The sequence below is a fragment of the Pristiophorus japonicus genome, chromosome 4, assembly GCF_044704955.1.
Source record: "Pristiophorus japonicus isolate sPriJap1 chromosome 4, sPriJap1.hap1, whole genome shotgun sequence".
NCBI classification, from domain to species: domain Eukaryota; kingdom Metazoa; phylum Chordata; class Chondrichthyes; family Pristiophoridae; genus Pristiophorus; species Pristiophorus japonicus.
Window position 1 is genome coordinate 210137468 of NC_091980.1, and position 24200 is coordinate 210161667.

The 24200-nt window shown below is 42.0% G+C and overlaps 1 protein-coding gene across 4 annotated transcripts in view; it reads right to left on the reverse strand.

The window, feature by feature from the left end:
* hectd1 (HECT domain containing 1) overlaps window positions 1–24200 on the reverse strand; it is a 118909-nt gene that overhangs the window by 23629 nt on the left and 71080 nt on the right. For 3 of the 4 annotated variants that reach the window (XM_070879032.1, XM_070879031.1, XM_070879034.1), the window contains exons 14-25: window positions 23740–24003; window positions 23545–23621; window positions 14430–14564; window positions 12634–12780; window positions 12453–12547; window positions 12260–12365; window positions 11595–11729; window positions 11345–11484; window positions 10234–10557; window positions 6405–6571; window positions 5888–6064; window positions 816–1658 (exon numbers count right to left, since the gene is read on the reverse strand). In XM_070879032.1, coding sequence (XP_070735133.1) covers window positions 816–1658; window positions 5888–6064; window positions 6405–6571; window positions 10234–10557; window positions 11345–11484; window positions 11595–11729; window positions 12260–12365; window positions 12453–12547; window positions 12634–12780; window positions 14430–14564; window positions 23545–23621; window positions 23740–24003 — 2610 coding nt within the window. The remainder of the gene's footprint in view (window positions 1–815; window positions 1659–5887; window positions 6065–6404; window positions 6572–10233; window positions 10558–11344; window positions 11485–11594; window positions 11730–12259; window positions 12366–12452; window positions 12548–12633; window positions 12781–14429; window positions 14565–23544; window positions 23622–23739; window positions 24004–24200) is intronic. The other variant, XM_070879033.1, reaches the window with a different exon arrangement.

A 24200-nucleotide genomic window follows, 5' to 3' on the forward strand; every position in this document is an offset into this window, starting at 1 on the left:
CATGAATTTCAGCAACTGTTAAAAATCAATGCTTTATTTTTAACCACAATAATTTAATAATTGTTAAAAACCCAACAAATGTATATTTTATACTTGAAACTTTTTTTTTTATACAAGTAGATCAAAGTAAATTGCTTAAATTCTCTGCCTTCTAAAAATTCAAGGCTGCACCAATATCGATCAATAAGGAAATATGTACAAAGCAATAAAAAAAATGCTTTGAGCAAGAATTTAATGTTTCTTCTATTTAATAGCATTTCATTGGCCAAACAAACCAAGTACTCTTAATGTTGTTGCTGGATATCAAGTAGCAAACTCAAACAAAAATACTGGCATTGTAACCATAAGAGGAAGAATCATCCCTGAAGATAAAGTACATGCCTTTCTCGCTGTTGGATATATCTTACTATAAATGTCAAAAAAAAGTTAGTCTCCCTAAAAAGTGAGAGAGAAACAGTAAGAAACAAGGAGGAAATTGGAATGTGGAGGGAGGAGGGGGAAACCAAATCGTAGTCAGGAAAAGTCTAACTTACAAGGGGCAGGAGTGCTCAAAAGGAGGGCTCAGACTTGGGTTCTGAGGAGGTGGTGGCAACAGGAATTGAGGCAGAATATTTTCATGATATTATGGAACACAATTAAAACTTTTCAATAAAATACAGAGTATTTTAAATTGTCAAAGTTCTTCATGGTAGAAAACCTAGCAAAACACATGGACAAAAGTTTCTCAACAACGGTTTTCTCAAATTACACCACAAGAATCTCATTAGTGAGCATCTACAGCAATGCAAATATATCAAATAAAATGAATCACTTACTTGCCGTACTCATTACATTTCGTCCCAGAGTATTAGTGTTGTTATCACTGCTACTGCGGCTTAAATTCATGTTATTGGTAGCATTGGTGCGTGCAATATTTGCAACTCGCCGTACAAAGGATTCCATAAGGCTGGAGGCTTCCCTTGAAGATAGATTGGGTACACTGGCACTTGAGCTCATGGGGGCCCCTGCAGCCAACAGTGAGCTTACTGAAAGTCTGTTACTTGCTGAAGAACTAAGCGGGCGCTGTGATACTGCTTCCTTGTTCGACGATTCAGCTACTGAACTCACATCCGGGGAGCTCACACTAACAATACCCATTGATATTGCCCCAGATTCTCCAGAATTACGCATTGAGGCCTCAGGACCGGGCTTCCTCTCCACATTTTCACTTGCTGTGTCTGCAGTCAAGGTGCTGGTACTGGCACTAGAAGTTGATCCTGTTCCTCCCTGGGGCAAAATATCAGTGGCAGAAAGGACAACAATAGGTTCGTGACTGTCTGTACCAGAAGCAGTTGTCTGTTCCAATACGTTTTCAGATCTGCGATCCATTTTAGATGAACTCAAGCTTATATCGCTGCTACTAGCCACACTACACACAGAACTGCTGCTTCCTTTTCGACTGGAGGAGCCCGGCGCAGTAGCCGCCATCTTGTCTGGGCAGTTGTTTTTCACCAAGCTGCTCCATGCCTGCGCTGTGCCTGAAACAGTGGATGAAACAGGTTTGGGTGATGGCGCTGAATCAGGGTCGTACCCTGGTGCAAGCTTGAGGTCAAACTTTCCTTCTGCGCCCATACGGTAAGAGTTAGAGCCACCAGCATCCCAGGTGACATCAATCCAGCCTGGAAAGGGACAGGAGTTTATCAGACCCAGCAGAAAGCAGACAGCGGCTATTTGGACAGCAGCTTCACCCGGTGGGACCAGACTATTGGACATGTATAGTAGTTCAATATTACTTTACTAGGAATAGAGACAGTTTTCAGAGGAATTAATTAGCACTTTTAATAGCTAACTTCACACCTATTTTCTGCTCAGGTTTTCACTGTCTGAAGATTAGTTAAAATATATTTGCCCATAGTATACTATTATATTCAGCACAGAGCCACATTCAGCACAGAGGAACTCAAATTAGTTCTGTGCATTGCATATTAATTACAAAAAGTATGCTGCTGCTGTTTAATATGTCGGAATTCATAAGATTATAGTCTGGTCCCAGTGAAGCAGTGCAAGAAGGAAAATTGAGTAACAGAGATAAGGAAATGTATTGCAAATGCCAAGCTGAAAGCCACATAGAAGAGAGTAATGCCTGGCAGAAAACTCAACTATTAATGCATACAATTAGTCTGTATTTAATAATAATGCATAATGTAGAACGGCTCTTGAAGTCCATTCAATTAAATAAAAGGACTCATGATGTGCTGTCTAAAAGACCAAGGTAACAAAATGCACACCTGACCTGAAAAGCTCCAGTTGACAACCAGCACATGCCAGTTAGTTTCAAATCAGAAAGTACACACTTAAAAAAAAGTCTTCCCTGCTGGCTGTGAACTAAGTTGGAACAGCATCTATCCAATTCCTATTGGGCATGGGGCTACAGCACAAAACTATCCCTCATTCAGCAGCAATTGGCAATCACTTCAGATAGGCCATAGCATGGCTGGTGTGAAAAAATATTACACTGACATAATAGGGACTGTCCTTCTGAGGTTGGGGCTGAAGCACATTGTTGGGACAGAGTAGAGGGAGCTTTACTCTGCATCTGATTGTACTGTACCGTACGCCGACATCTTTCAGCTTGATGAGCATAAAAATTAAAATAGGGCACAAATTGTTCATCCAGCTCTAATCACTTCTCTCATTTTCCTTGCAGTACTCCCCGACCTGAACTAACCTTTTAATACCATAAGCTTTGATTTTCCTAACAATTCTTTTGAAGCAGCTTATTAAATGCCTTCTGAATATCCATGTTCTTTACAGTTACACTCGAGATTTGTTCAAAAAATTCAATTAAATTAATCAAGCACAACCTGCCCCATAAAGTTCATCCTGACTGACCTGATTAGCCCATGCGCTTCAAATTGTTTACCAATTTCATCCTGTACTATGAACTCCAAATGTCTAACCTGCTTATAATTTCCTGACTTAGCCCTTTCTTGAACATAGATGTAACATTTGCCACCCTCCAAGCCAACATTTTCTGAAAAATTAAGATTACTACTGCTACTATTTAGACTTCCATGAAATGTTTTTAATACACTTTCCTTTTAAATACTTATGTCCAGTTGTGGCTCATCCACATCTTCCTTAGGTATTCCTACAATTCTACCTTCACCTTACTTGGTGAAAACTGAGGTGAAATATTTAACCACCTTCACCATTTCCTCAGTCTCCAGCATAGGATTCAGAGTCAAAGTCAAATGAATAATTTATGCTTTTGATTTGACAAAATCACAAAGGAGGACAAAAGAACAGCATACCAAAACTAGATACTTTAAAAAATGGTATCAATTAATAAGCTTATGATAAAACTAGGTAAAAAGTGTGAAAGAATACTTTGAAACACTTGCTTTTTAAACAACAAGCCAACTGAGGGGGTCAGTGCGAAGAGATATCAAGGAAAAGAAAGAATCAGCTTAATACCAGAAGCAGTAGCAGGACATTTGGAAAAGCAAAATTCGGTCAGGCAGAGTCAGCATGGATTTATGAAGGGGAAATCATGTTTGACAAATTTGCTGGAGTTCTTTGAGGATATAACAAACAGGGTGGATAAAGGGGATGTGGTGTATTTGGACTTCCAGAAGGCATTTGACAAGGTGCCATATAAAAGGTTACTGCACAAAATAAAAGTTCAAGGGGTTGGGGGTAATATATTAGCATGGATAAAGGATTGGCTATCTGACAGGGAGGCAGGATAAATGGTTCATTCTCTGGTTGGCAACCAGTAACTAGTGGGGTGTCGCAGGGATCAGTGCTGGGACCCCAACTATTTACAATCTATATTAATGACTTGGAAGAAGGGACTGTTTGCTGACGATACAAAGATGGGAGGAAAAGCAATGTGTGAGGAGGACAAAAAATCTGCAAAATGACAGACAGGCTAAGAGAGTGGGCAAAAATTTGGCAGATGGAGTATAATGTTGGAAAGTGTAAGGTCATGCACTTTGGCAGAAAAAAAAAATCAAAGAGCGTTATTATTTAAATGGAGAAAGATTGCAAAGTGCAGGATCTGGGGGTACTTGTGCATGTGAAACAAAAGGATAGTATGCAGGTGCAGCAAGTGATCAAGAAGATCAATGGTATCTTGGCCTTTATTGCAAAGGGGATGGAGTATAAAAGCAGGGAAGTCTTGCTACAGCTCTACAAGGTATTGGTGAGGCCACACCTGGAATACTGCGTGCAGTTTTGGTTTCTATATTTACAAAAGGATATACTTGCTTTGGAGGCAGTTCAGAGAAGGTTCACTAGGTTGATTCTGGGGATGAGGGGGTTGACTTATGAGGAAAGGTTGAGTAGGTTTGGCCTCTACTCACTGGAGTTCGGAAGAATGAGAGGTGATCTTATCGAAACGTATAAGATTATGAGGGGGCTTGACAAGGTGGATGCAGAGAGGATGTTTCCACTGATGGGTGAGACTAGAACGAGAGGGTATGACCTTAGAATAAGGGGCCGCCTATTTAAAACAGAGATGAGGAAGAATTTCTTCTCAGAGGGTTGTAAATCTGTGAAATTTGCTGCCTTGGAGAGCTGTGGCAGCTGGGACATTGAATAAATTTAAGACAGAAATAGGCAGTTTCTTGAGCGATAAGGGGATAAGGGGTTATGGGGAATAGGCGGGGAAGTGGAGCTGAGTCCATGATCAGATCAGCCATGATCTTATTGAATGGTGGAGCAGGCTCGAGGGGCCGTATGGCCTACCTCTGTTCCTATTTCTTATGCTTTTATTCCCCACGCAGCATGTTTGCTGTCAACTAGCCTGCACAGCGAATTGGGACATACATCAATTAAGTTGCATCCAAGCTTTACGAGTCAGTCAAAAGTAATGGTCAATTTTTTCCTGCAAATTGCAGTAATTTATGACCATTTCATTTTTAGAATACAGGTATTTTGGATTATACCAATAATATTAACTAGCTCAGACTGGAATCAAATCTAGTGTTATGAAATACAAGTGAAATAGGATGGATTGCAAAAGTGCAGCTCACAGGTAGATCATGAAAAACGTCACCAATGTAGATGTATTTCATACCTAGAACATTTTACAAAAACCTGGCTTCTTGTTTTAACCACATGACAAAAATTCCAAAATGAAGAATCCAGGTTTTCAATTAAAAAACACTGCATACCAGTAAGCACCACAATTACTGCATTTAGTGTTGCAAGGATAAAAACAAATATCTTACTGCTTTAACATAGAAACATAGAAAATAGGTGCAGGAGTTGGCTATTCGGCCCTTCGAGCCTGCACCACCATTCAATATGATCATGGCTTATCATGCAACCTCAGTACCCCACCCCAACCTTCTCTCTATACCCGCTGATCCCTTTAGCCGTAAAGGCCACATCTAACTCCCTTTTGAATATGTCCAACAAACTGGACTCAACAACTTTCTGTGGCAGAGAATTCCACAGGTTCATAACTCTCAGGTGAGGAGAAACTTTTTCACCCACAGTCCTATATGGCTTACCCCTTACCTATAGACTGTGATCCCTGTTTCTGGACTTCCCCCAACATTGGGAACATTCTTCCTGCATCTAACCTGTCCAGTCCCATCAGAATTTTCTAAGTTTCTATGAGATCCCCTCTCATTCTTCTAAATTCCAGTGAGTCTAAGCATAGCCGATTCAGTCTTTCCTCATAGGTCAGTCCTGCCATCCCGGGAATCAGTCTGGTGAACCTTCGCTGCACTCCCTCAATAGCAAGAACGTCCTTTCTCAGATTAGGAGACCAAAACTGCACACAATACTCAAGGTGTGATCTCACCAAGGCCCTGTACAACTGCAGTAAAACCTCCCTGCTCCTATACTCAAATCCCCTCGCTGTGAAGGCCAGCATGCCATTTGCTTTCTTTACCATTATGCAGTTCTCCTGTGATAGTGCCCTCGCCTGGTGGATTGCCATCTTGATCTCTCCATTTCCAGTCAATGCCTCTAACCACACGTGCACCTGGCACCATGTACTTCAGAACCTGAGAACGCACCAGGCGTCTCTGTCTCCTTAGATTGGCTTCTGCTTCCTTAGCTGCTTTTCCTATTGAGGAAACATAACATTACAAAATATTAAAATCATGATACCACCTTTTTTTTTGGAGTGGGTAGAGAGAAAAGAAATGGAGGAGGATGCAATTATATACTGTATTAGGATTACTATTGTATGGAACAATACTGAATCTCAGTTTTTACAAATAGTTGTCTATCAGCAACAGGCACAATGTTAACCAATGATTTGGCTCAATATGGCAGTTTTATTAAAAGGAGTTAGTCAGAGGATGAAATGAAAAAAAAGTACATCTATCTGTTAATTTTGTAAACGATAAGGCAATATTTTAAACCATTCTGTAATAATAATGCTTAACCAACAATTTTCTTACCAAGTTGGTCTTCACACACACCAGAAACTGTCCCATACAGTTCAAAACCAGAGAGGGAGAGGTAGTGAGTCTGCCCACTGGCATTTTTACCCATCTGTTTAATCCGAATGTGTCGCCACCCCTGTTTCTCATCCTTTGGAGGATCCAGAGGCCATGTTGCTGTGGATCTAAAACATAATTTATATTTGAATTCTTGACAAAAATTATCTTGAGACTCATTTAATCAGGCAAAAGCAAAGTTCTGTAAATTTTCTATCAAGCCAGTGAAGTGTCAAAAAAAAAAAAATCACATTGCTATTTTAGAATTAAAGCCAATATAAAACTAGGCCCAAAATTATAATGCAGAAACTAAACATCCGTACAGTTTTATGCTGGAGTTCAATAGTGACCCATTAACATTAGAGAATGGTATCCATTCCCTGTCCCTTGTTGAAATCAATAGCAAGCAAGAACTTGCATTTATATAGTAAAACATTGCAAATGTTTCACAAAGGCATAATTAGACACAAACGGATATCAAGCCAAAGGAGGAGATAACAGGAGGGGTGACCAAAAGCTTGCTCTAAGAGATGGGTTTGAAGGAGGTTAATTAAAAGGAGAGGAGGGGGCAGAAGTGACAGGATATGGACAGCAGAATTTTGGATGAACTGAAGTATACAGCATACAGGATGGGAAACCAGTATAGACAACCTTGGAATTATCAGATCTAGAGGTAACAAAAGCACAGATGAGAGTTTCAGCAGCAGATGGAGTGAGACAGGGACAGAGGTGAGAAATGTTACAGAAGTGGAAATAGGAAGTCTTTATGATGGAGAGGATATATAATCGGAAATTCACCTCGGGGTCGAATAGGATGCTAAGGTTGCTCAGCCCGAGACAGTGGCTGGGGAGGAGGATTGAATCAATGGCAAGGCTACAGAGTTTGCAGCGGAGGCCGAAGATGATGGCTTCGGCATTGCCAATGTTTAACTGGAATAATTTGTAGCTCATCGGGACTGGACATTGAACAACTAATCTAACAGCACAAAGGCAGCGAAGGGGTTGAGAGGTGGTTGAGAAGTAGAGCTGATTGTTAGCAGCAAGCGTACTGAACTTGACCCCATATCTTTAGATGATAGCCAGAAGGGCCAGCATATAGATGGGAAAGAAGACAGGGTCAAGGAATGATCCTTGAGGTACTCCAGAGGTGGCAGGAAGAGAAGCCATTGCTGGGGATGCTCTGGCTATGATCAGTCTGGCAAGAATGAAACCAAGTGAGGGCAGAGTCAATGAGCTGGACAACAGAGGACAGACATTGGAGGAGGAGGATATGTCAAAGGCTGCAGAGAGCTCGAAAAGGGAGAGGGAGGGAGGGAAAATATACCATGATCAGTCACAGAGGATGTCACTTGCCACTTTGATTAGTGCTGTTTCAGTGCTGGGGCAGGGGGCGGAAAGCTGATTGGAGAGATTTACAACTGAAATTGTGGGAAAGATGGATACAGATTTGGGAGAGGACAATATGTTCAAGGACTCTGAAGAGGAATGGGAGGTTTGAGATATGACAGCAGTTCGAAAGGACAGAGGGTTGGAGTGGATTTTTGAGTACAAGATTGTTTTGTTTTTCATCAAATTGATTACCATTAGTAAGGTCCAACATACACAAATACACAGCTATTTTGTATTGTAATACCGATAATTTCCTATCCTTCTGCTCACTGCGTTCATCAATGATTTGGATCTAGGGCTGGAGGGACTGGTGAACAAAACAATAATCCAGGACAAAAATAGCAATCAATCACTTAGACAAGTGTGGATTAATTAATTCTGTTACTTAGGCCCCAAGCTCTGGAATTCTCTGCTTAAAACTCTACCTCTTTCCCCCTTCAAGATGCTCCTTAAAACCTAACTCTTTGACCAAGCTTTTGGTCACTTGTGCTAATTCCTACTTATGCGGCTCGGTATCAATTAAAAAAAAATCTCAATACTCCTGTGAAATGCTTGGGTCGTTTCATTTCAGTAAAAGTGCTATATTAATACAAGTTGTTGTTGTAATAATTAAGGAAAGCCAGCATGAATTTGTTAAAGGCAAATCGTGGTTAACTTATTTGAATGAGTTTTTTGATGAGGGAACAGAGAAGGTTGATTAGGGCAATGCAGTTGATGCAAAGGGACAGTTGCAAAATTGGGTAAGTGAGAGGAAACAGAGTACTGGTGAACAGTTTTTTTCCGAACTGGAAGGTACACAGTGGTGGTGGTCCCCAGGGGTCGGTACTCGGACCACTGCTTTTTCTAAATATATATTAATAACTTGGACTTGGGTGTACAGGGCACAATTTCAAAATTTGCAGAGGACACAAAACTTGGAAGTATAGGTGAACAGTGAAGAGGAGGTGATAGACTTCAAAAAGGACATTGACAAACTGGTGGAATGGGCGGACATGTGGCAGATGAAATTTAATACAGAAAAGCTGAAGTGATACATTTTGGTAAGAAGAGCGAGGAGACGCAATATAAACTAAAGATTACAATTTGTGAGGGGTGGGGGGGGGGGCATGAAGAGACACCTGGGGATATATGTGCACAAATCATTGAAGGTGGCAGGGCAGGTTGAGAAAGCGGTTTAAAAAAAGCATATGGGATCCTGGGCTTCATAAGTAGAGGCATAGAGTACAAAAGCAATGAAGTTATGATGAACCTTTATAAAACACTGATTCGGCCTCCACTGGAGTAGTGTGTCCAATTCTGAGCACTGTACTTTAGGAAGGGTGTGAAGGCCTTAAGAGAGGGTACAGAAAGATTTACAAGAATGGTTCCAAGGATGAGAGATTTCAGTGGATAGACTGGAGAAGCTGGAGTTGTTCTCCTTGGAGCAGAGAAGGTTGAGAGGAGATTTGTTAGAGGTCTTCAAAATCATGAGTCGTCCAGACAGAGTAGATCGAGAGAAACTGTTCTCATTGGTGGGAGGGTTAAAAACTAGAGAACACAACTTTAAGGTGATTGGCAGAAGAACCAAAGGCGACATGAGGAAAAACCTTTTTTATGGAGCGAATTGTTAGGTTCTGAAATGCACTGCCTGAAAGGGTGGTGGAGGCAGACTCAATCGTGGCTTTCAAAAGGGAACTGGATAAGTACCTGAAGGAAAAAAAAATTGCAGGGCTACGGGGAAAGGGCAGGGGAGTGGGACTTACTGAAGTGCTCTTGCAGATTCGGCATGGGCTCGACAGGCTGAATGGCCTCCTTCTGTGCTGTAACCATTCTATGATTCTAACCTCGGTAAGCCCACATTGGAAGAAGTACTATGTACAGTTTTGGACTCCACACTTTGTTAAGAAAATGGAAAATAGAAAGGATACAGCGCAGATTTAGTAGCACGCTGGTATGAGTAAATACAATACGAAGGAAGACTTGCAAAATTGTTGGAGTGGGGGAAATTAAGGGGAGATTTGATAGAGCTATTTGAAATTATGAAAGAACAGGAGAGAATAGATAGAAGCACACTGTTCCCAATGATTGAGGGTTCTACAATAACAGGACACCAACAAGACTGAATGCTAGAAATTTAGGGAGAAACCTTTTTTAAATAAAGCAGAGGGTGGTTAAGCCTGGGAGTTACTAACAATTATCGATTGAAGCAGAGACAATGTCAACATTTAAGAATAGGCTTGATAGGCAGTTAAACGAAAAGGGGAATAAAAGGGTTATGTAATCTGAGTGGGATTTGGATTACTGCTCATGTGGAGGATAAACACCAACATTGACAGTTGGAAACTTCAAATCTCACATTAAACATTATTTATATATTAAAACAGTGATTGAATGTAATTTTATCCTAATCCTGTTGACTCACCCTGGCTCATTCAAGCTGCAGTCATCCACATGGGTGTATAGGGTTGTCCAGTTTTGTCCATCTTTGGAAACTTGAAAAACCCAGTTCCTCAGGGCAGACCGACCATAACCACGTGCATGCCGCAAAGTGTAGGCTGACGGGATCACCCAAAGCCCAAGATCGATAGCAAACCAAGCATTCTTATCGTCATTCGTGTGGCAATTAAGGGCTGAGCTGTCACGACTTAAAATGTCTTCCAATCGTCCATATGGTAAATTCCTCCCCTCTGAAGATGTTACAACCACCAAGCCATAAGCTGCAGGATTCACCCATTCGTATGCAGTTCTGCAATTCAACAATGAACATAATGAAAAACAAATTCAACAAATATACTAAAAGTATGGTTGTATTATTGACAGACCATTAATCTATTCCCATTACCTATATTACTTAAAATTACTACATGACTCTTAAAATGATTGTAACATAGTTTAGTTAATACATTTACAATTGAGGGCCATACTTTCTCTCTAAAATATGGCTTTTCAGTCCATTTAAATAGTCTCACTCAAAAGCAAATGTACTACATACGTCACAGAGCAGTTTCAGCAAATTATAAAGCACATCATGAGCCAGCCTTTCCATTGACGGATATAATTTTAATCAGTTATAATCATTACTTGGAAGAGATTTTCCAAACTGTGCTACACGTGATTTACTGTTATACTCTGGTGCAAATCTGAAAAATTGCAAAACAATTTCCTCAAGGAGCTCTCAAGAGTAGCCGGAGGTCAGGTATTCAACCTGCCTATTATACACTGTGCAGGAGTTTGACGGGGTGGGTGGGTGCAGAATCATGTTGACAATGTCTTGAAATTAAAACATCTTCAAAAATAATCTTCTATTGCAGGAATATGAGGAAAAAAGATCAACTTCGACAAAATGTTTGAACTGCTCCATACAAAAATATTCACTGATGAGCAAACCTTACCCAAGGAGCCAACTGATGAAATTTTGGAATATGTTATTCCAAGAACTGAGTTTACCTACACACACACACAGCTGTTTTTCTTTTGGGAAATACATACAAATCATTACCTCAAATGCAAAAAATATTAATTTTCAAACTTACTTTGCATTTGTCCCAATCCAGTATATTATCCCATTTTCATCAAAGTTATGCTGGTGCCGGAAGGTAAACGTTTGTCCCTCACGTAATTTACGCACAAATACAAAGGATGATCTGTCAAAGTCATACCACTGTTTTGCCACCTGAACCAAAAAAAGGATAGTACTAAAATGTGTCACATATTCGCTCATTCTTTCAATATCCTTAAACTGTAAAATGGTAATTTTTGTAATAGTTACATCACATTGTTCACCATTTTAAGAAGATACTGCTCCAAGGATTCAACAGTAGCCAACGGTTCCATTTTGAGCATTCTTCCAGTTCTGTCTATCAATGATGTCTCCCCAGGGGCACGTTCTAATCTAAACCTCAGCCTTCTTGTCAGGATCTTGAAGGGAGGAAAAACAGTCTGTAACAGATTGGTAGAATTTCACCTGAACTTCAAAGTCATAGCAAGCTGCAACATATCTCCACATGACTGCCAAAATGGCTAATATTATCAGGCAGGAGTTTGGGGCAAAAGAAAATTCTGAGTGGCTTGGAATATGTATGTGAGGAATATGAATTGTCAAGTCGTCATGGACTGCTTCAGCTTCCTTACACTGCCAGGTTAACAATTTGTCCAAGCCACTTTACACTTAAGGCTACATGCGACAACAAAGGATTGGAGATGCTGCCACAAAAGCTGGCTTGCACAGAATAAATGTTGTTTCCTTTGCCTTTAACAACAAAATAAATCTTCAGTCGTACAAATAGACGGATTGGAACTTCTCAGCATTAAATATAAACTATCAAACATGCACAGCAATTGATTAATACTGAACAGCAGCTTCCATATACTTCTTGTATTGTACAGATAAAATCAACTGGAAGCTGCAGGAAAGCAAAATCAGACTAAAGCAACAAACATTCTCCTACCTGCAAGTTATATGAAGAGCCAGGGGTATCGTACAAATGAAGAGGCAGCCTCTCAATAGATTCTAACACTGCTATTAGCTTTCGAACAAGGGCAACAGCTGGCCGACTAAAAAGTAAAAAATGTCATGTTACAAAACTAAAAGGAATTGTTTTTCAAAAATGCAATTCAAAATTTAAGAAGCATCCTCCCCACCTTTCTTCATCTTCATTTTCACTGAATGCTGTTTTGAAGACATTTATTCGCTCGATCAGTTGACTACAATCTTGTTTCACATCTAATTCCACATTCTACAGAGTGAAAGAAAATGAGTGAATATTGCAAGCTACAAGGCAGATCAAAAATAACACATGCTCTTTGACATCATCATACTAACATTATTGAGGACAGTAAGAAGTGCTTGCACCAGCCCACTGCTGCACATCTCATAGGGAGAGATTGTATTTTCATCCTTTAGTAGTACAATCAAATTCTCCAGGGCAGTTTTCATTAAATCTCTCCATGTAGCCTCACCATCCACACCCTGCAACACAAAAAAGGTTATCTTCTTCATCTCTGAATTTTACCATTCAGCAGATTCCTTCTCAAGTATCGATCGGCGGCATCTTAGTCTATATTTTTCACTTGAGCAAACTCCCAAGTGTAAAAGAGAAGCATAATTTCCACTTGCCTGCCGAGAAATGTGCTGACAGGCCAGAATTTCCAAGGTCGGACAAATTTTCAGAATGACAAGCTCCTGGTGTCACAAACACCAGTTTGAGTGCGCGCGCAGGCAGTAACCTACATGCTTCTGCAGGATTTAAAGGCCGTCAGCAGCTTAGAAGCAGTGTACCAAAAAGACACGTTTGCAACAATTCTAAAAACTCATCCACAGAAAGATGTCTGTTAGATCTGCAGGCCGCAAGAGAGATGCAGGTTCGTCAATGAGGTTGTGACAGTGTTTCTGAATGAAGTTAACCAAAAACATTACAGAGATCTTGCAATGTTGTCCCATAAGAAGAGCAGCACAGCAGTGGCCATGATAGTCATTTCTAACTCGACAATTACCATGCCAGGTAAAATGACCCAGCTGCACTTTCCAAATATTCACAATCAATTTACTCCCACTGTGATGATGTGTTTCAGCTGCTTACCATAATGGGCATGCATTCCTTCACGCCCCCAGTCTAAACTTTAAAGTATTCCTTCACACACATCCTTACATGCTTTCACCCTACTAAAGCTTCACATGGTATGCAATTGCTTTGCTCATATACCTGCCATCACACATTATGCCAACACTTTGACTATATTGATTGTATCTTTTGACAACCAGAGATCATTCTCACTTAAAAAAATATGGAGAATGCAGCCCGTAACAGCAGAGCGATTGGCTACAAGTGGTAGATCCTCTTCCCCAAACTGTGCCTTCACTCCCCTATGATGAACGAGTTAGAGAGTTTCAGAGCAAGGCGGCAATAGAGGGAATTGGCAGTGGAGAGGCAGGAGCCACCTGGCAATTCCTCAGGTCATTCTGCTTCGCTCATCCTGTCATACCCATATTACCATTCACCAAACAAAATCAAGAATCCCACCATGCTCCTTCTGTTGAAAACATGTGAACTCAGCTCCTCAGCAACCTATTTCAACCTCTCTTCTTCCAGATGTGCCAGAGAAGAAACACAAGAACTAGTAGGTGCATCCTCATCTCGTCAGAACCACTCACTCACACCATCCCTTTACAGCAACAGGTCAGAGACAGCAACTTGGTGGCAGGGAAGAATTAGAAAGTGAGGAGAGAGGAGAAAATACTGGGTGTGGAACACAAGGTGGATGACACTGCTTACCGGAGGATCAGGAGACTTCACACATTAGCTGCAGAGCTTGGAGGCCCAGATCACACTGGCCCTGCTTTTAAAAGGGCAAATATGTGGAAACAGCATGAGACAGTGCTATGGATGCCCAGCACTGACATCTGATTGATGTTTTCCCAGCACTGTAGCCCACCCTCAATTAAGCAGATTGGCATTGAAGTGCCCATAACAGAAGCCCCAAAGGCAAAATGTTACAAACATCTGCACAATGATTTGGATTTCAATTAAAATATTTCAAGAAGCGACAGTGATATTTAATTATCCAAAATTATATTTAGCAGAAATCACAAGCTCAAACAGAAATGTCAATTTTACTTGCCTGTCTGTTAGCATGAAGCTCCCATGCAGACTCGAGTTGTGTAGCTATGTTTCGGAGTGTGACTACCACTCCTCGAGGCATGCTTTCCACAGCCTTAAAATGATCGTCATACAAATCTCTGGCCATGGTTCGCACCTGCAAAATAAAAGTTTATGGTTTATTTAATTTAAAAAATATATATTTTCTAGGTGGTAAAAGGGAGGTCGGTGGTGTTCCACTACTGAAATCCATTTTAATCTCTGTTGTGAGGCGGATTGCATCACTCTTTTTAAGCCAACTTTTCATTTTTGATAGTTCAGCTGTAATTTCACCGACTGTAATGAAATGGAACAAGAAAAATTCTGTTGTGCACTATGCCCGAACTCTCTTTGTACTTCATTACATTCTTGAAATGAGAACTTTATGCTAACAGCCGAGTACGTAAATTTACACGACTCGCTGTAGAAGAGGTGCAAATCAGAAACACTTTCAAAAGTTTACATAACCCTATCTTTAAAATGAAAATTTTGATTGTCATGAGGCAATCTACTGGAGGACCTGCCCAACAAGCCTCCAAACTAGAAGAGACTCTCCAATGGGTATTCAGTGGGTTTATCATTGTCGACTGGCCTTTGTCTCTCCCATTAAAATAAGACCAATGCCAGAAGCAATTGAGGAAGTTTCAATATTTCCTTACAGTTGTCTCTTTTTTCTATGGAGGGAAAACAAAGTAACTTACATTGAAAGTATGTGCTCCTTCCCCTGAAAATGTCAAGAGCATTAAATGTTTTGAGGATTCAGTGACCCCATCCACCCACAGAGACTACAAAAGTCACAGGTACAATCCTCACTGTGCTGAGTAAGTTCTCATTAGGGGCAGTATAATTGGCCCCAGCAATTTTTAGTAGAGAAAAGAAAATGACTCAAGGCTCTGGCTACTGATCGCTGTCCAGTGACTCCTTCTGGCAGTACACATGCATGAATATGATCAGACTCAGATACGATGGCTACTATAATCAAATTACATGTCAAACTCTCGTTAGTCAAGATGGAGGAAATTGGCTCAGGGAAAAACAAAAGAACTCTAAACACTTGGTTCCTCATAACTAGACTGAATTTATTGAGCCCATTTTCTATCAACATGGCAATCATCTGTCATTCCAGTGAACTATAAAATTGCATGTCCTTTAGGGAAGCAAATCTGCTGTCCTTACCTGGTCCAGCCTATGAGTGCCTCCAGACTCTCAGCAATATGGTTGTCTCTTAACTGCCCTCTGAAATGGCCGAGCAAGCCACTCAGTTGTAACAAATCGCTACGAGAAACAAGAATAAAACCGGACGGACAATCCGGCATTGACTTCGGCACCGGTTTCGGACATGACAATGGCATACCCAGTCCAGTCGACCCTGCAAAGTCCTCCTCCCTAATACCTGGGGACTTGTGCCAAAATTGGGAGAGTTATCCCACAGACGAGTCAAACATATCTTTCAGCCAATGTCCCAGTCTGCTCCAATGTCCCAGCTTTCACTGCTCTCCGATGCAGCAAATTCCACAGATTTACAACCCTCAGAAGTATTTCCTCCTCATCTCTCTTTTAAATGGGCGGCCCCTTATTCTACGATCATGCCCTCTAGTTCTAGTCTCCCCCATCAGTGGAAACATCCTCTCTGCATCCACCTTGTCAAGCCCCCTCATAATCTTATACGTTTTGATAAGATCACCTCTTGTTCTTCTGAACTCCAATGAGTAGAGGCCCAACCTACTCAACCTTTCCTCATAAGTCAACCCCCTCATCCCCAGAATCAACCTAGTGAACCTTCTCTGAACTGCCTCCAAACCAAGTATATCCTTTCGTAAATATGGAAACCAAAACTGCACACAGTATTCCAGGTGTGGCCTCACCAATACTTTGTATAGCTGTAGCAAGACTTCCCTGCTTTTATACTCCATCCCCTCTTCCTGAACACTTACTGTACCTGCATACTATCCTTTTGTGTTTCATGCACAAGTACCCCCAGGTCCCACTGTACTGCAGTACTTTGCAATCTTTCTCCATTTAAATAATAACTTGCTTTGATTTTTTTCTGCCAAAGTGCATGACCTCACACTTTTCAACATTATACTCCATCTGCCAAATTTTTGCCTACTCACTTAGCCTGGCTATGTCCTTTTGCAGATTTTGTGTGTCCTCCTCACACATTGCTTTTCCTCCCATCTATGTATCATCAGCAAACTTGGCAACGTTCCAAGTCGTTAACGTAGATTGTAAGAAGGGACGGAGTGTAAATAGTTGGGGTCCCAGCACTGATCTCTGCGGCACCCCACTAGTTACTGGTTTCCAACCAGAGAATGAACCATTTATCCCGACTCTGTTTTCTGTTAGTTAGCCAATCCTCTATCCTTGCTAATATATTATCCCCAACCCCGTGAAATTTTATCTTGTGCAGTAACCTTTTATGTGGCACCTTGTCAAATGCCCCTGGGTATGTCCCCTCCCACCGGCAGGACAGACCAACAAAAGGTGGGGGCACGGTGGTATAGTCAGGAAGGAGTGGCCCTGGGAGTCCTCAACATTGACTCCGGACCCCATGAAGACTCATGGCTTCAGGTCAAGCATAGGCAAGGAAACATCCTGCTGATTACCACCTACTGCCCTCCCTCAGCTGGTGGATCAGTATTCCTCCATGTTGAACATCACTTGGAAGAAGCATTGAGGGTAGCAAGGGTACAGAATGTACTGTGGGTGGGGGACTTCAATGTCCATCACCAGGAGTGGCTCGGTACCACCACGACTAACCGAGCCCTGAAGGACATAGCTGCCAGACTGGGCCTGCAGCAGGTGGTGAGAACCAACACGAGGGAAAAACCTACTCACCTCGTCCTCACCGATCTACCAGTCGCAGATGCATCTGTCCATGATAGCATTGGTAGTCGTGACCACCGCACAGTCTTGTTTAGACAAAATCCTGACTTCACACTGAGGACAACCTTCATCATGTTGTGTGGCACTACCGCTGTGCTAAGTGGGACAGATTCAGAACAGATCTGGCAGCTCAAAACTGGGAATCCCTGAGGCGCTGTGGGCCATCAGCAGCAGCAGAATTGTATTCCACCATAATCTGTAACCTCATGGCCTGGCATATCCCTCACTCTACCATTACCATCAAGCCAGGAGAGCAACCTTGGTTCAATGAGGAGTGTGGAAGAGCATGCCAGGAGCAACACCAGGCATACCTAATAATGAGGTACCAACCTGGGGAAGTTGCAACACAGGAATACATACATGCTAAACAGCAGAAGCAGCATGCTATAGACAGAACTAAGCAATCAAAGGATCAGATCAAAGTTCTGCAGTCATGCCACATCCAGTCGTGAATAGTGGTGGACAATTAAACAACGAATGGGAGGAGGAGGCTCCATGAATATCCCCATTCTCAATGATGGTGGAGCCCAGCACGCAAGTGCAAAAGACAAAGCTGAAGCGTTTGCAACCATCTTCAGCTCGAAGTGTCGAGTGGATGATCCATCATGGCCTCCTCCTGAGGTCCCCACTATCACAGAAGGCAGTAATCAGCCAATTCGAATCATTCCACATGATATCAAGAAACGGCTTAGAGCACTGGCTACAGCAAAGCCTATGGGCCCTGACACCAGCTCAGCTGTCGTGAAGACTTGTGCTCCAGAACTAGCCGCGCCTCCAGCCAAGCTGTTCCAGTATAGCTACAAACACTGGCATCTACCCAACATATGGAAAACGGCCCAGGTATGTCCAGTCCACAAAAAGCAGGACTAATCCAATCTGGCCAATTACCGTCCCATCAGTCTGCGTTCGGTCATCAGCAAAGTGATGATAGCAATGACGACGACACCTTCCAAGTAGCACTTGCTCATCAATAACCTGCTCACCGACGCCCAGTTTGGGTTCCGCCAGGGCCAATCGGCTCCAGACCTCATTGCAGCTTTGGTCGAAACATGGACAAAAGAGCTGAATTCCAGAGGTGAGGAGAGAGTGACTGCCCTCGACATCAAGAAGTCCTAGTAAAATTGAAGTCAATGGGAATCAGGAGGAAAAGTTTGTACTGGCTCGAGTCATACCTAGTACAAAGGAAGATGGTTGTGGTTGTTGGAGGTCAATCAACCAAGCCCTAGGACATCTCTGCAGGAGTTCCTCAGGCCAGTGCCCTAGACCCAACCATTTTCAGCTGCTTCATCAATGACCTGCCCTCCATCATAAGGTCAGATGAGGGGATGTTCACTGATGATTGCAGTGTTCCGTTCCATTCGCAACTCCTCAGATAATGAAACATAGAAAATGTGTGCAGGAGTTGGCCATTTGGCCCTTCGAGCCTGCGCCACCATTCAATATGATCATGGCTGATCATGCAACTTCAGTACCCCACTCCTGCCTTCTCCCCATACCCCTTGATCCCTTTAGCCATAAGGGCCACATCTAACTCCCTTTTGAATATATCCAACAAACTGGCCTCAACAATTTTCTGTGAGAGAGAATTTCTCAGGTTCACAATTCTCTGAGTGAAGAAGTTTCTCCTCATCTCGATCTTAAATGGCTCACCCCTTATCCTTAGACTGTGACCCCTGGTTCTGGACTTGCCCAACATCGGGAACATTCTTCCTGCAACTAACCTGTCCAATCCGGTCAGAATTTTATATGTTTCGATGATATCCTCTCTCATTCTTCTAAATTCCAGTGAATATAAGCCGAGTCGATCCAGTCCTTCTTCATATGTCAGTCCTGTCACCCCAGGAATCAGTCTGGTGAACCTTCGCTGCACTCCCTCAATAGCAAGAATGTCCTTCTTCAGATTAGGAGACCAAAACTGTACACAATATTCAAGGTTTGGCCTCACCAAGGCTCTGTACAACTGTAGTAAGACCTCCCTGCTCCTATACTCACATTTCCTTGTTATGAAGGCCAACATGCCATTTGCCTTCTTCACCGCCTGCTACACCTGTATGCCAACTTTCAATGACTGATGTATCATGACACCCAGGTCTCGTTGCACCTCCCCTTTTACTAATCTGTCACCATTCAGATAATAATCTGCCTTCCTGTTTTTACCACCGAAGTGGATAACCTCACATTTATCTACATTATACCGCATCTGCCATGTATTTGCCCACTCACCTAACCTATCCAAATCGCCCTGCAGCCTCTTAGCATCCTGCTCACAGCTCACATTGCCACCCAGCTTAGTGTCATCTGCAAACTTGGAGATATTACATGCAATTTCTTCGTCTAAATCATTAATGTATATTATAAATAGTTGGGGTCCCAGCACTGAACCTTGCGGTACCCCACTAGTCACTGCCTGCCATTCTGAAAAGAACCCGTTTATCCCGACTCTGTTTCCTGACTGCCAACCAGTTCTCTATCCACGTCAGTACATTACTCCCAATATCATGTGCTTTAATTTTGCACACCAATCTCTTGTGTGGGACCTTGTCAAAAGCCTTTTGAAAGTCCAAATACACCACATCCACTGATTCTCCCTTGTCCACTCTACTAGTTACATCCTCAAAAAATTCTACAAGATTTGTCAAGCATGATTTCCCTTTCATAAATCCATGCTGACTTGGACTGATCCTGTCACTGCTTTCCAAATGCGCTTCTATTACACCTTTAATAATTGATTCCAACATTTCCCCCATCACCGATGTCAGGCTAACCGGTCGAGAATTCCCTGTTTAAAAAGTGGGGTTACATTAGCTACCCTCCAGTCCATAGGAACTGATCCGGAGTCTATAGATTGTTGGAAAATGACCACCATCCACTATTTCTAGGGCCACTTCCTTAAGTACTCTGGGATGCAGACTATCAGGCCTTGGGGATTTATCGGCCTTCAATCCCATCAATTTTCCTAACACAATTTGCTGACACATAAGATTTTCCTTTTTTTCTTCCTTCTCGCAAGACTCTCGGTCCCCTAGTATTTCCGGAAGGTTATTTGTGTCTTCCTTAGTGGTGAAGACAGAACCAAAGTATTTGTTCAATTGGTCTGCCATTTCTTTGTTCCCCGTTATAAATTCGCCTGATTCTGACTGTAAGGGACCCACATTTGTCTTCACTAATCTTTTTCTCTTCACGTATCTGTAGAAGCTTTTGCAGTCAAGTTTTTATGTTCTCTGCAAGCTTACTCTCATTCTATTTTCCCCCTCCTAGTTAGACCCTTTGTCCTCCTCTATTGAATTCTAAATTTCTCCCACTCCTCAGGTTTGCTGCTTTTTTTGGCCACTTTATATGCCTCTTCCTTCGATTTAACACTATCCCTAATTTCTCTTTTAAGCCACGGCTGAGCCACCTTCCCAGTTTTATTTTTACTTCAGACAGGGATGTACAATTGTTGTAGTTCATCCATGTGATCTTTAAATGTCTGTCATTGCCTATCCATCATCAACCCTTTAAGTATAATTCGCCAGTATATCCTAGCCAATTCACATCTCATACCATCGAAGTTACTTTTCTTTAAGTTCACTCCATGCCCACATGAAGCAGTCCATGCCCACATGCAGCAAGGTCTGGACTACATTCAGGCTTGGGTTGATAAGTGGCAAGTAACATTTGTGCCACACAAGTGCCAGGCAATGACCATCTCCAACAAGCGAGAGTCTAACCACCTCCCCTTGATATTCAACAGCATTACTTGTGCTGAATTTCCCACCAACATCCTGGGGGTCACCATTGACCATAAACATAACTGGACCAGCCACATAAATACTGTGGCAACGAGAGCAGGCGAGTGTCTCACCTCCTGACTCCCCAAAGCCTTTCCGCCATCTACAAGGCACAAGTCAGGAGTGTGATGGAATACTCTCCACATGCCTGGATGAGTGCAGCTCCAACAACACAAGAAACTCAACTCCAGGACAAAGCAGCCCACTAGATTGGCACCGCTTTCATCACCTTCAACATTCACTCCCTCCACCACCAGCACAACATTGCTGCAATGTGTACCATCGATAAGATGCACTGCAGCAACTCCCCACGGCTTCTTTGGCAGCACCTGCCAAACCCTCAACCTCCACCGCCCAGAAGGACAAGGGCAGCAGGCGCATGGGAGCACCATCACCTGCAAGTTCCCCTCCAAGTCATACACCATCTTGAATATGAAAAATAACACCATTCCTTCATCGTCGCTGGGTCAAAATCCCCTCCCCTAACAGCACTGTGGGAGTACCTTCACCACAAGGACTGCGGCGCATCAAGACGGCGCCTCACCACCACCTTCTCAAGGGACAATCATGGATGAGCAATAAATGCTGAACTTTCCAGCGACTCCCACATTCCGGAATTAATTAAAAAAAAACATAACCATTTGAAGTATTGCACAGGTAGAGCATCAAAAATCCGGAAGCCTTGGGACCGAGGCCGCTCTGGATTTTGTGTATTTCCGTCTTCTTGCCGTCCTGGGCCCAGGTTTGTGTATTTCTGGACTTCGGAACGTCTTTCCGACGTCCCGAGTCCAGAAACGCCTGGGCCAAGGTCGATAGGTAGGGGAGGGGGGTTAGCCTGAGGCGGGGGAAGAGGCCGGTGGTGGTTCGGATTCCAGAACATTTTCTGGATTCTGGCCGACCCTGCCACGGATTGTCCCGGTGTCCAGATTCCGGAACAGTATGGATTCTGGATCTCTGGATTTTCAACGCTGTACCTGTATAATGTGCTAAAACGAAATTTGCCTGGCAATTTATTTTGTCAGACAATGCTGAGGTTGTCAAAACAATTACATTCAAAAGCAGCCTACAGTGTGCAAAACATAAGTTAAACATTGTGTGTACACTTTAATAGGCAGAAAAAAACTTGGCTAGTTTTCATCTAAATGCCACTTCCCTACATTTTCTCTCAGTACCTGAAATTTTTCTTGGCCAAAATAACGTTTTAAACAAATTAAAACTTTCAACGGCCTCTGGTCTGTGTTTTTCTAATCAGTGACAGTTGTAAGACAGAGAGAGTGAGCACAGGCTAGAGACAGAGATACAGAGCACAAGAGCAATGGATAAACAGACACAGCAAGAAAGGGGATTGGATTGCCATAACCTATGCACTGCTTTCCACTGGTAGCCAGCCCCAGCCAGATCTATGCCTCTAACGAAGACCTATAACCTGCTTGAGGACCAGGTCTTGTCCTCCAATACCTACTACAAGGGCCTGAAATCACCTGGCAATCTGCAACTCCAAGAGCAAACCCACTTCCCAGATCGCTCCTCCAAATCAGATCCCGCCAGTAACACTGGATAGTTGACTCCTGAAAATGTGGCTGATTGGTGTCCCATACTTTGTTACCCAATGGGGAAAAAAAGAGACACAAACAGAAAGAACAGGACAGAAGTAAACAGGAAAGATAACAGGATAAAACAACAAATGAGATAAGACAATAGAGCAAGAGAGTGAGAGAAGTATTGTTGACAAGCTGTGTGTGATGTTGAGAAAAATAAGCAGAACAGGAGTGAGGAAGAAAAAGAAACATCAACACAAAGATGGCAATAAGGGAGAGAACACACATTCCAATTTATAATGAGCAGTGCTACAGGAAGTCCATTTGTTATAATCTCTATACATTAGCATGAGCTGTAGCTTGGTTCAACATATTTTAGTAAACACTCTCAAATATACATATTTACACACAAAATTCAATTACAAAATAAAAAAGTTTAAGCATGTAAGCTATGCAATAGCTGCATCATTCTTCCCAACTGACTTCAGGAAAGAACAAAGACCTCAAAAAAAACAGCAACAACCAGTGAGTTTGCAAATATGGGATTCTCAGAATTACACAGCAATGACCATAAATCTTAAAGTATAATATATTCCCAAGTATAGTACCTCACATTTACAGCCTCCGAGTTGTAAAATGTGTATTATCCATGTATAGCAAGTATGCTCACTTACAGCATAATTTTAAGGGGAGGGAGAGAAATATTCATATTATACATAAAGATTTGATATTCTGGACATTCTCAAAGTCTCAACTTTGCCTCCCTGAATAACCAGTTTCATGCTTCATTGAGCTAGGTAAGGGTTAACATACAGAAGCTAATGTTGATCATAAATGGTTAATATCTTTAATGTTAACACTGAAATATAACTGACCCCACTTTGTTCCCAAAGTATAAACTCACCTTTTGTTTAGTTTTCTCCAACTTTGACTTCAGCTTTCTTCCTCTTTTGCCAGTCCAGCCAGCTACAAATTCTGATCCTGCAAAACAAGAATAAAGTTTTAAAGCAAATTATTCTTGTTCCATACTTGATATTTTAATAACACGTGACCAAAAATGGTACTAAAAAATAACCTAAAAGTTTATCTGCACCCTTACCAAGCGATGTTTCTGCAGTAAATGAATGCTTGGTCCCCCTATTGGACTCGAACACAAATCCAGGCAGATCCTCCTTCAATATAGTGGCTTGTTGACCATCAGAATTGTGTATTGCAATTTCTCCTTCTTTTAAACAGGTAAGAGACCAGTTGCCTACAGTAAGCTTCGTTGGCCCAGGTGTAGTCAGAATGGGTTGGCTGGTAGTAGCTGGTTTGACTTGACTTCGAGCCCGTTGCAACTTTTCCAAAAACTCACTTCTGCTTTCTGTCAACGTACGGATAGACATTATTTCATGCAGCTATCAGAAATGTAGTACAGCTACAAATAGCAATATTGCAGTCAACAGTTAAAAAAATACTTTAATCCTTTGCACTACAAGCTCAAAAATAGGATTTTAAAAAAATTGTTTGTTACTCTGTAGTAATCTTCCAGCAAAGATAACGCAACATATAGTTTCCCTC